Here is a 12,952-nt window from a genome sequence, read left to right as displayed (position 1 = left end):
GGTGGCGTCTCAACGCGAGCACAGTAAAACAAATACGCGCAATGTTCTCCTGAGCGAGGTGTTGATTCAGCTGCCAGGCCAACACATCAATAATTAGCACACAACAACACTGAAGCTGATTAAAGTCGTGCGAGCGGCTTGTCATTTTCCTATTAGCAAACGCCGTCGATGATATTGTTCCGAAAACGTGAGGTGCTAACTTAGAGTAGGTGGGTTTGTTTAAAAGTAGCGTTTATTTTTCTAACGCGCATTTATCTGCCATTTTTTTATAAGAGCAGCATAAATTCTGACATCATAAAAATGAAAGTAAAATGCAAACGATGTTTGATTTAAATTAGGACGTTAAAAAAGGCAATGCTTCCTGTGCGTTGACAAGCTTATAAACAATTTACCTGCGCGCATTCTTTCTATCCGCTGCTTAATCGAGCAAAAAGAAACTTCTTCTGTTCGAACACGTTCATCTAAACAGCTCTGCCGAGCCCTTGTTTTTCTCCAGCTATTTCTTTAATGGCCCGGTGCCTGACGGCTGCCTCCCTCCCGCTTTTGACCCATTAACCCAGACCCACCCACGTCATTACCGAATCAGAAGAGGCGATATCGCTCCGGGTTATTTTGGCGAAACGCTCTTGTGCTCCAGAGCGCGCGGAGATTCTGCTGGGAAGCAATTATCGCGCGCGCATTCAATTACGACCTGATCAAATGCGTTAATAAATATTTAAGAAATTTTGCGGTGCCGTGGCCTTTACCGGTTTGCACAAAAGACCTTCAAACGATTGTAGGTTTTCTAAAGACCAAACGAATATAGTTCGAGTCCGCGGTTTGAGTTTTAATCAGTTTTTACACCCCTGCACGCACACATTTACAGCCTCCATATCCATAGCAAATAACCGGTTTATTAAGGAGGAGCAAAAACTTAATCCTTTCCACGAAACGAAAAAATTCAATCAGCGGCGTGCGATTTCACACACGCCCTTAAAAAAATCCTCACAGTCCGATATAAATAAACCAATGAAGCGCCTCAAGTTTAGTGCAGATAATCGTTGAGCTCTCGATGTGAGGCACAGGTTTAAAAAAAAAAAAAAAAAAAAAAGTTGTAATCAAGCTCGTAAAATTCGTTCTAAACCCAAACTTTATTCAGCAAATAAATAAAATTGAGGGGCGTTTATTGTATTTTTTAACTTATTTATTCGTTCGTTGAGAGTTGAAAACATTTGCAACACGAAAGTAAATTTTGGATATTAATTTGACATACCCCAGTCAGAAGTCATGTGAAATTTTGGTAGTTAACTGATCTTTATTACGGACATGAATGTAATGATCTGCGCCTGCAGTACATTCGGCATTTCACTGGCATTAGGGAATTCTTCCTTAACCACATTTCGTCATCCACATGTTTTTTTTCGGTTAGAGCAATTACGTCAAGTGCTGTTAAATGCATCCAACATTTTTAATCATGCCCGTGCTCCTTCACCGCAACAAATCTTCAAATGCTAGTTTACCTAATGGAATATCACAGCCAAATATCCCCCGCTCTAAAAATGTCCAACGTATAATTAAGATTCTTTTTTTCAAAATTTTAATTTTTTTTTTCCACATGGTGTTCTCAATATAAAATCCTATTTATTTATTTTTTTTCTTCAGGGTAACAAAAATTGGTTTTCAGTATATCAAATAAGTCCAGCGGCCAATTCTTGATCTTTGGATTATTTGGGAAAAAAGATTTACATAAAGTCGTTTCAAAGTCTTATTAAACCATTTGAAATCCAGTAACACCAACTAAATATGGTCAATGTAACTGACCCAAATACATATGTACACAATTCAGCTCCGTTAAGCTGACTAGAATCTGTCATCCTAAAAAATAACCATATTTAGAAAACGAAACAGCTGTACAGGGTTTGAGAGGTGGAGGTAAAACGGTCGCTGAGCGTTCAGTGTCCCGTGTAGAAAAAAAAAACAGTAATCCAGATCAGGCAGGAGAGAGACGCGAGTCCGGCAGAACGCTTCAGAACCAGAACTCGGTGTCGTCGAGGAACTCTAATTAAGTCTCTTCAGGAACTAGCTTTAATTTCCCTCCACAACTTCGCCGCTTTCCCCTCTTTTTCTTTTTTCCTCTCTAAAAAAAAAGTGGGGCTCACTTTTTAAAAATGTGACGAACATCTAACTACTTTGTTAAAATCTGCAAGTCCATATATATATTTTTTCCTTAAACTCAGCACACTATTAAAACAGAGAGAGATGGTGAAAATGGAGGGCATTAAAAAAAAAAAAAAAAAAAAAAAGAAAGAAATCGGATCACAAGACTTGGAACCTCCAGGATGCTTGGTCTTTGTAGTCCAAACAGTCTGTAGTGTTGAAGTTGAGCTTCCAGGAGGAGGCCGTTTGCTCCTTGTAATCCAGGCAGTCAGAAGAATTGAAGGCCAGGCCAGTGCCACTGTAGGCCTGGTGATGGTGGTGGTGGTGATGTCCTGAGGACTGACTGATGTGGTGGTGGGGGTGTGTGGGCATGGACGACGCCGTCATGGGGCTGAGCTGATGAGGGTGGTGGTGAGAGTGCATGGGGGCCAGATAGGAGCCACAGTCCACTCCGCTGAAGTAGGAACCGGAAGGAGTCGGGTAGCCCTGGCCGTAGCCGGTGGTCTGGTTGTAGGACATGGGGTAAGAGGAGCCGGCCGTGCTCGAGACGGAGCGTTGCATGCAGGAGGCGTTTGAGGGAGCGACGGGCTCCGGCAGGGAGACGGACGGGGGCGCGGAGCCTGGAGAAATGGCAGGGCTCCAGATCGAGGAGACAGTACTGATAGAGGTAGAGGTGCTACTGATGCCCGTGTTGTTGGTTGAGGAAGAGGAGGAGGAGGAAGAGCCAGCGCTGGAGACGGCGGGAGGGGTGAACTGGCCGCTGCTCTCCGAGCCCGTGCTCTCCCGGGTGGGTGAGGATTTCTTCTTTGCGGGCCGAGCTTTAGTGCTGCTGCCACTCTGCTGCTGCTGACGACATTTAGCGCGACGGTTCTTAAACCACACCTGCAGGACAGAGGGAGAGAAAAGGGACACTTAAAAATATGCTTTGAAATCCTGGCTGAACAACAGCTAAAAAAAGAAAAGAAAGAAAGAAAATACGATAGCGCAGAGTCCTTTACACCCGGAACACAAACACACAAGCACACAGAGCTCCATTAAATGATTATGGAGACCTTCCGTGCATGTCTGAAGGACATGTTGGAGAGCCATTGTGCAATATCAGAGTGGAAAATAGCTAGTTATTAGCAGTTCCTGGCTTTAATTTGCATGCACAGCCTTTCTGCTTTACTGTGTGGATCTAATTTCAGTGCTTGTAGACGGCTGGTTGATAGCAGCCTATTGAGTTTCTCTGCAGAGATGGTAATTCAATAGTGGAAGGAGGGTCTGACCGTGTAAAGCGTTTTGTTTCATGTGCTTATTAAGAGCAAATAAAATTGCTTGGGAAATTGACAGAGGGCTGCTCCTTTAGGCCTCCTATCACTTCAGGAAAAAAAGGAAAAAAAAAAAATTTCCATGAAAAATCCACAGCAGTAAGACTGTGGGAATTTTACATTTCCTCATCTCTAATATTTACTTCAACTTCAGGGTGGAGCAAGCCTTTTATTCACAGCGATCATCTGTGCACAGTTCATTTATATGCTCGCTCTAAATTAGCCACATTTCTTCAGTACGGTTAAATCGGTTCAGTGTGCGCAAACAAATGCACCAAACACTAATTTGGTTCGAAAAGCACAAATTACACAAGCACCATTATTACATTCTGCTGTATTAATACAAAAAAAAAAAAAAAAAACATCAGACACAGAAGCAGAAATCATCTGGCACTTAACTCTAGTTATGTATAACCAGGCTGACAACACGTCTACGAGTGTGCAAATAATAAAAAAAAAAACCCCGATAATTATTATTACAAACTACTACGAACTTTTATGAAAATCAATAGGGGGAGCAGCTGAGCATAACGGACGTCAACGAATGTTTTAGAAAGTTGTCTAAGACTAAACGGTTGTTTAGATTTTTTTATTTTCACCCATTCAGCGGTTACATGTACCTGAACTCTGGACTCGGGGAGGTTGATCTTCAGCGCCACCTCCTCTCTCATAAATATGTCCGGGTAACGAGTTTTGGCGAAGAGCGCTTCGAGGATGTCGAGCTGCGAGCGCGTAAAAGTCGTTCTTTCCCGCCTCTGCTTTCTGGGAGTTGCTGCAACAAAAACAAAACAAAGCGAAAATGTTATAATATTATTTACAATAGCAATATTACGCTTCATATAAATAGTGGAAATGTTTTTTTTTTTTTTTTTTTTTTTTTTTAAATGTGTTCAGATGTGAAATAGTACATAGCTTCTAGACATTTTTAAGTAGGCCTACTATTTTCGGAAATAAAAAATAATTGTTTTACCTCCAAGCGGTTTTAAAATTATAGCGGGCTAATTTACAGAGGCTTTGTGGGTTATCTTTTAAAAACATGTTGCAACGACGATGCAATGAGCTTGTTAGGCCCGATAACTTGTATTTAAACAGAGAGAGAGTAATAATAATAATCACACAATGTGTCAAGACAGATTTTTTTCCCCCCGCTTGTACTGAAGTGCCCGAAACAATTTCTAACAACTTAAATTCTGACAAATGAAAGGGCCGCGTTGAACACGGTCTCTCGCGCACGTACCTGGGTATCCGACCGACGGGTGCAGGAGGTCCATGGCCGCGCCGCTCAGCCCCAGGCCGTTCATGGCGTAGGGGGGCTGTTTGAGGTATGACATCATGCTAGAGGCAGTCACGGGTCCCCCCAGATCTTGCCAATAGTTCGATTTCCCCCGATGTTGCAGTTTGACGAAGGACGGACCCGATTTAAGTTACTGAAAGGCGATTGCAATAACATAAAAAAAAAATGAACGTTAACTAAATGCTAAACCACGGAAAAAGAGAATATGCAAAATGCCAAGTGAATGAAATACACATCGACAGCAAATTGGGTGCTTGCATCCTCTGAACAATTATAAGAGACGGGGAAGTGTAAATAAATGATGGACAAACTAATTACAATAGCTTAGAGAATTTCTCTATTAGCCAACCGTTTTCTACATGAATAATAATAATAATAATAATAATAATACTGTCGACGAAACGCGTTGTATTTATTATTATTATTATTAATAATAATAATAATAATAATAATAATAATAATAATAATAAGATGATTAAGACGACGACAAATGGGGCAATGGTGAAAACTGCACACCAGCATGCCCTACGCGAATTATTAAAAAAAATATATAATTGTATTCCTAAATATTTCTACAATTTTTTCAGAGTCTGGATAGCCTATTCCCCACTTTTTTGACATTTACTATATATAAGCGTTTTTAAATATTTTGCAAACACTAGCTACATTTATTTTGCATTGGTTTTAAACATTTCACATCGAAGCTTGAAAAATAAAGAGCAAACCTGTGCGGCTTTAGTAGTACTCCAAAGAATTACAAAACGTGCAGGCCTAATAAACAGGACAGACGAATAAAGCTCCGTGTAAAAAAAAAATGTAATTGAAAATCTAATTTATTGTTTACAGTAACGTTCAACAAAACTATTTTAAAAGCAGTAAACTCTTAGAACAGGTAGGGTACTGAGAGTTAGGCTACTTTACCTATTATTATTATTACTATTACTACACGCACAAATAAAAAAAGGTGGGAAAGCTAAAGAAAATGTATTAATCCTTATTAACGCCTTGTATTAGTTTTGTTAATCGTTTAATTTTTAACCAAATTTAGGAGCTGGCCGGTAACCCAGGGCAAATGAATGTGGATGGGCCCCGTGCTGAGAGAACCGAACCGCTTAGATTTCTGTGTATTCCAGTCTATTCCTTGCTTATTCTTTACTCTGTAAAGACTCGTTGGAAAGAACACATCTACGTGCAAATTAACTCAATTACAATGCAGATTAGACCTCTGGGGAAACACCTTCATTTCTTTGCCTTATCACCAAAATAAATTAACAAAAACCAAAACACGCCTCTCCAATTACTCTCCAAGTGAGCTGGTTTACACCGAGACGACGAGTTCATCTTCGCAAAACTCGTTCGTTTCAAACACACGGACGCAGTTGTGTTTTTTTATTTTTTATTTTTTTAGATTTAATTAATTTGACAACATTTACTTCTCAGCGGTCGTGACAATTAAAAGACCGTCTCCTGCGTGCCTTCAAAACAAGAGCTACCGACGACGGTACACCGAACAGGACGAAAGAAAAATAATAAACTTTTACACACTCCTCGCAAGAAGACCAAACGCATCTACACAGAAAACTAATGTTCTGCTAATATTACAACGAGGAACGTTAACACTAAAACTTGCATTAGTTCCGTTTCGTGAAAGTGCTGAACGTTAACGATAATGAAATGAGGGGAAAAGTGTCCAAATTAAAATACGCATTTTTGTTACCTTTTTGTCAGAGCCCCCGTCCGTCTCCTCTTCTGATTTTTTGCAGTCTGAACAGACGATAAAAAAAATATCCACCAGTGCAAGAGTTCAGGAAGGCAAACCGAGCGAGGAACCTCACCAAATAAACGTCGTCTAAAACTCTCCTCAAAGCTGCAGATACGCAGCAATGTTGATATGGCGCACGTGTCTGGCCTTTAGCTGGACTTCTCGTAGTCTATTCAGAGTGTGTTCCCGGGGTTTAAAACCAAATACATTAAAGTCATTTGCTTTGGCTTTCTCGTTCGTGTCTGTCACTAGTTTAAGGTGATTGCTAATGTAGACGGATGGAGATTGATCACCTTCTCCTAACCCTGCCTCTCTAAGAGCGTAGGACACCTGCAGATCCGCCCACTCCAGCCACTCGCTGCGCGTTCTCTGCTTGATTGACAGCTGTACCGGCCAGTCTATGGATAGAAGCCCCTTGAAGCCCCACCCCGCGCTGACTAAAGACATCACGAACATGCACCGCACAAATAAATCTTTAGAATTTCGAGAAGACCTAAAATATAAAGAAAAGTGTAGACAATACAGATTTAACATTTGCTAAAATTCAAGACGGTTGGAAAATGTATTGCATTCTAGGCTTCACATTCAAAAGCCGTTTTAAAATGAAGACGAGCTATAGGGTAGGCTTTACAAATATTTAAACAATTTAAATAATAAAAAGAATTGTTGAAATAATTTAGAATTATTAGAATAATTAGGAAGTCCGTGTCAAAATTAAACAAAATACGCCTGTTCTCTAAATGCTTAATTACATTTATGACCGTTTTGCGTCTTGAAATGTATTTTATTTAGAGGCAGCCTAAAACCTAACTCTAGAAAAAACGGACACGTTATCGCATATAAATAGGCCAGTGGACTATTAATAATTAATCTAAATGCAAAATTTATCTACGTGGTTTAAACAATATAATTAAAGCCATACAAAATCTAAGCAGTAAAGGACATCGAGGCCCTTTTATGAAACGTCTGACATCACGCAAAAAAGCAAAAAAAAAGACACAACAAATTCCCAAAGTACCGTTTGATACAGAATATAAGACTCCCTTAAGCGATCGATTCATGTAGTCCATCGATTTGAAGCTGTGTAAAAATGCAGCAAAAAAAAAATAAAAAGTTTAATTTATCCACTTTATCTATTTTCATTTTTATTGTTACCCCGCCTCATGAATATTAATGAGTGGCTAATCCCCACTTAGAATTACATTTCAGAATAGTGTGCGTAAAGTTTAATAGGCAGACGGAGAGGAAACGTGAAAGGGAGTGAAGAAAAACTCGGCCCTTCCAGAAAAGAAACGAAATCAGCACATAGAGAGAGTCTGAGCTTCAGAGAATCAAAGAAAGCACCTTTCAAGCCTCACTTTCCCAAAGAAATGCCAATAAAATACGGTAACAGAATATCACGGAGGGCGCGGTGTTTCCTTAACTGTTTCTGAAAGGCTCAGAAGATCTTAATAAGGCTTCGCTCGGTCCTTTTGTTGATCTCACAAAATCAACTCATTCTAATTGAGGCCTGAGCTGAAAGCGACCTAATGTTCAAAGCAAGTGACCGCCGGAGGAACGAAATTACATTTTTACTATATGGGGCATCCAATCAAAGACCGGGCGGCTTTGCGCGTTCTTCTATAGAGCGACAAAGTCATCGACAAAAGTACTCTTGGGAGTAACAGAGATGCTGCTGTTAGCCGTCAATAGACGCGGAAAAACTAAAGGGAAAGTTATTGGATACTGCTCAGGAGTACGGTGACGGGGAACGCGCATATTAAATGTTTATACCGCCTGTTTAAAGCGCGAGCGTTGGCCCCAGGCCCCCCAAAAAGGCAGTTTGCACCTGCCCTAAAACTATTTCCACGGATAATAACAACAATAAAAACGTGATCCTCAAACAAGCACACAATAGAAATGCACAACTCCTGCATTTTGTCCGTTTGCTGGTTTATTCTCTCGGCCCCGATGTCGCTAAGACCCCGTGATAAACCCAGAACAAGTATCAAGTTATCAGGTTGCAAGAAGCTTTTGTAATAAGAGTATTTTGTCTAATCCCAAATTGCAGTCGAATTTTCTAAATGCTGAGCTCGTAAATCTCGGGATTAGAGGAGGCGAGAAGAGGAGGGGGAAAAGTTTGGTTTCTTTAGCCGGCAGGATGGGAGAGGGTCGGCGATGTTGTCGGTCCTTATTAAAACGATGATGCATAAAATACGATATTGAAGCTCGTACAGAAGGCTCGGTACCGATTCCCCCGGTGTATTTTAGCACGAGAAAAGGATGTTCGGCGGTCGAAGGGGCTTCGTGAAGTCCAACAGCTCAACACCTGAAGTCAGGCCGAGGACTTCAAAGGAGCCGGATCCGCAGAACGCGCTCTGGGGCTCGCGCTGAGACAGACGCTCGAGGTTTCGCGACGCCGCTTTGGAGAGCCTTCCCCCCCACTTTAAGAATATCTATTTTTAAAAGCTTTTTCAAATTCGTTTTTTTTTTACTAAACGCACACAGTCGGTTTCGGTCTAAAGGCAATATTTGGAAAAATGGACAACAATCAGGTAAGGGAATTATAATTGTGCATTTCGACAGCGCCGCTGCATGCGAACGAGCGAACCAGAACGACCCAGGTTACGCGTTTAATTTTGTTTTAATATTTAAAACCGTTGCGCGTGAGAGAAACGCGGACGAATTGTCAGAGGCATCTAAACTTTCTGACAGTTGCGCAGCTGAAACGGCATTAAAATAGTTATAACGTAAGAAAACGCTGGACGTGTTTTCACTATGAAATTAAACGTGTATATTCATTTACGAAAAACAAAAGTTTGAGCGCTCTGATTTGACGCTCGTGAAAAATAAAGCGCAATAAAAACGGTTTCTTTAAACGCAGCCTATTGCAAAAGTAGTGCATTAATATTCCGTCCCACGTTTTACTGGGACAAATCAGATGTATAGTAACACATCTTGTATTAAATTAGGCATCTGAATGGACTGCAAAACAGTTGAAAGCGGTCATTTAGATATGAACGCCACGCTACCGTCTCATCGGGATTACACGGACCTCGCCACAGGTCTAATGCATAAAATTATGACATGCGTTTGAAGCGACTCGCGGGCTCAAACTCTCCGGTTAGTAAAGGCGACAAACAAACGTCCTTTCCGCCGCCGTGTAATGGTTTGTGAGAGCCAATAAGTGTCTCCCATTCAGAAGACAACAGCCATCCGTGATAACTGAAAAATAATAAAAACAAAAACGAGACGCCCGGAGGGGAAACGGAGGTACAGTCGGACCCGACCGTCAGCAAATTAACGTGAAAGTATTAGAAGGACTAAGGGAGGACGTCAGCTGTCAAAACTTATTTTGGTCGTTAAATGGAGGATGCGAGGCTGCGGCGAGGGCTGTTTGGCTGAGAATGAAGTGTCTGAGGGAAAACAGATGCTTTGGACAGAGCGATTCCGCCTTAATCTCCCTCTGAGGAACGACCTCAAACAAAACAAAACGCAAACATTCATTTAGAAATAACCGTAAAACGCAAGGGAATTTTCGCAGTCCCCCTCGAGTTCCTGTAAATCGTTTTATTAATTGAAAAAAAAGAGAGAAAAAGTCTGTAGCGTTTCGTCGTAGTGCGACTTCGTGAGGTTTTATTTAAAGAAACGATCGTCTGAAAAGTCAGTCCAGTCAGAGCTTAAGAAAAACGTGGTTCATTCGAGTGATTATTAAATCAGTAGGCCAAAAATAAAGACTGTGTAATCACGTAAAAAATATGCAATTGTTCGGATAATAACGAACAGATTTGCGTGAACGACGTAATGAAATAAACGCGTTTTAAAAATAAAGTTCATTCAGTATGAAGCAAAATATCAGAATAAAGATGGCACACAACATTTGCTGTGGGAACACAAGGCCGTATCCGTTAGTAACACCCAGAACCACGCGAACTGTTTGATTCGAGTATGAAATCATTTTGATTTTATTGAACAGTGATATTTATAGTACAGTGGAATAAATAAACCGGTGATGCTCATACAATAAAGACGTGAAACTGAAATATGCGGACAAGAAAAGCCTCCCTTCTAACTATACAATAAATATTAAAGTCCTTGAGCAAATGTACAGGATTGTGAAGATGGTTACTTTAAAAACGTCTCAAACAGTAATAAAAGCAAACAGTAATAAATTACACTGATCGTGACTGCTTCTGAAAATAAAGTTTTTTTTTAAGCCTCCAACAGTAAAATGAAATGTACAACATGACCGTTTATTTTTTTTATATGCACTCGCGGTATTTCACTCTTCTCACTAAAGCAAGCCCTAAAATGTTTGGTAAACATAAAAAAACCCCACAAAATATATTTTTAAATGCAACAAGTCCCCCTTCTCAAATATTCTACACTTAGAAAGTTGAGTAATTAAAACATTTCAGCTCTTGTTAGAGAAGAACATGTTGACAGATTTTCTTCAAACTGAAATGTGATATGATTTTGAAACCCAATCCTATTCACAAACCAAAAAATGTCCCAGGTTAAATGCTGTACCGAAACTTTGAGTAATAATTTCCTGTAAAAAAGAGAAACACATTCAGAAGGCTGTAAGTGTTCAGATTAATCTGTATTATAATGGATTTAACCATTTAGCCAAAGTTTTTCGAAATTGTACAGCTTTGCATCTCCTCAAATATTAATTCCTTAAGTACCTTGTTTGTGAAACGTAGCAAACCTAATAATAATAATAACAATGATAAGGTTTTTGTATGCGTGTATGCGACATAATAAATCTCAGGTATCGATAAAACAGGTTGTATCTCAGGGCATTCAGCAGTTCTTAAGCCCTTAGTGATAACAAAAGGATCTACATATGAAGGTTTAAAACAACAATAATAAGGTGTATGCTGTGGTCTCTAGGACACGAATACATTTCAAGACTTTGTAGTGTACATGTCATCTTGCTCCTTTTTTGCTTGGGAAATGACCGTCACTGAAGAACACACTTCTCCTCTTTCTTTGCCATCTTGCCTTTGTTCTGTTCCAGGGTTCTCTCCAGGTGCTCGTCTTCCTCCTCAGCCCTGCCGACACACACACACGGGACACACAGGATCAAAGGTCATGGACGGGGACACAGGAGAATGCCACCTGCATCTCCACCACCTATGACCTGTACTTCAGAGTCATGTTGGCTATTGAAATATTCACAAGGCCTGACTACCCTTCCTCCCCTCTCCCCACCCGCCCTCAACAAAACACCTAAACACACTTGGTGGCAAAGAGAACATGGGTGACTGCAAACTTTGGCCTTTAAAACTCTTTCTGAACCATGCTATAGGGCCTGGAGGACTAATCCTGGCTCCGGCAATCCCACAATGCCTTGCGGCCGGAGGACTTACTCTTTCTCCTGGGCGTCCAGGTCTCGGACCAGTGCATCACGTTTGTTGACCAGAATGACCAGCTCATCCAGAAGCAGCTGCTCTCGGCGCTTTTGTGCCTCTGTCTTCTGCCAGTCTGGAAGGTGGAAAGGAAACATGGAAGAAAGTTTATTATTAATCACCTTACAGCACCTTCCAGGAAACAAGACATGAGGGGATAGTTCATCCAAAAAACGACAGTTCTTTCATCACTTACTAACCCACATGTCATTCCAAACTATTAATATACAAAATGTAAAAAATGTCTGTTTTTGTGTCCGTACAATGAAACCTATTGGGCTCCAAAGTTGTTTTAGACGCCACTGACTTTCACAGTTTTGTGTTCCGCAGAAGAAACAAAGTCATACGGGTTTGGAAATGAGATGAGGGTGTGGAAAAGATGACAGAACGTCATGTTTGGTAGAATTATCCCTTTAAAAGACATAAATGTCATATACTGGCTTTTAGTGAGAAAGACATCACTGTCCCGTGATAAAATATTCAGAAAAGGTTGCCCGTACTGTTGTGGAGTTCGTGTAAAGTTGTACCAGGACACCCACAGGTCCCTGTATGGAGAGCAGACACGCGGTGGAATTCAGAGAGAAAGGATCTGATAACGCGAGTGAATGTGAGGACAGTACGTCGAGTGCACCAACTGTTTTCAGACGCCACAAATTGACTCCCAAAGAGACGCCCTGACGCCATTTCTTCGACCAAATTACAAAAAAATCTGTCCATAAATACTACTGCTTTAGCATTTTACTACTTTAACAAAGAGTTTCCGTAATCTGGAAAAAAGCACTTAAATGTTTTATTCCATATGTGTTTATTTTTTTAAAACAAATGATATAGATTGAATGTTAAATAGGTCTGTGACTATAGCGTAGGTCTCTGTGAGGAGACCTGCTCCTGTCCCACTGCCAACAACGGGTCTGAAATATCAGCCAGGCAGACGAGATCAGGCCTTACTGATACCAGTGCAGATTAGGGCCCTGCTCACAGCCAAGGGGAAGTTATCTTACCGGGTCTATTCTTCAGCCCGCTGTAAGAACAGAATGTACTAGTGTCTTTACACTGC

At 40.7% G+C, this 12,952-nt stretch overlaps 2 protein-coding genes across 2 annotated transcripts in view; both read right to left on the bottom strand.

Annotated features, from left to right (window-relative positions):
- Nucleotides 1-1,274: 1,274 nt before the first annotated feature.
- Nucleotides 1,275-6,799, bottom strand: otx1 (orthodenticle homeobox 1). Its single transcript, XM_043262318.1, has 4 exons — nt 6,458-6,799; nt 4,684-4,873; nt 4,067-4,218; nt 1,275-3,018 (listed from the first exon to the last, which is right to left on the bottom strand). The coding sequence occupies exons 2-4, from the start codon at nt 4,778-4,780 to the stop codon at nt 2,296-2,298; spliced, it is 972 nt and encodes a 323-aa protein (XP_043118253.1). The 5' UTR covers nt 4,781-4,873; nt 6,458-6,799; the 3' UTR covers nt 1,275-2,295.
- Nucleotides 6,800-10,422: 3,623 nt separating this feature from the next.
- Nucleotides 10,423-12,952, bottom strand: part of ehbp1 (EH domain binding protein 1) — a 110,727-nt gene continuing 108,197 nt past the window's right edge. The window contains 2 exon segments of the mRNA XM_043262698.1: nt 10,423-11,538; nt 11,857-11,971. Coding sequence (XP_043118633.1) covers nt 11,448-11,538; nt 11,857-11,971 — 206 coding nt within the window. The 3' untranslated portion in view covers nt 10,423-11,447.

Source organism: Puntigrus tetrazona, chromosome 17 (assembly GCF_018831695.1).
Source record: "Puntigrus tetrazona isolate hp1 chromosome 17, ASM1883169v1, whole genome shotgun sequence".
NCBI classification, from domain to species: Eukaryota; Metazoa; Chordata; class Actinopteri; order Cypriniformes; family Cyprinidae; genus Puntigrus; species Puntigrus tetrazona.
Note: the sequence above shows the minus strand (reverse complement) of the source record. Positions and strands in the feature narration are given on the sequence as shown.

Coding starts and splice junctions, on each gene's coding strand:
- otx1 (XM_043262318.1), bottom strand. CDS start 4,780: ATGATGTCATACCTCAAACAGCCCCCCTACGCCATGAACGGCCTGGGG. Junction 4,219..4,683: donor CCCGTCGGTCGGATACCCAG/GTACGTGCGCGA, acceptor TTTTTGTTGCAG/CAACTCCCAGAAAGCAGAGG. Junction 3,019..4,066: donor TCCCCGAGTCCAGAGTTCAG/GTACATGTAACC, acceptor TCTGTCCTGCAG/GTGTGGTTTAAGAACCGTCG.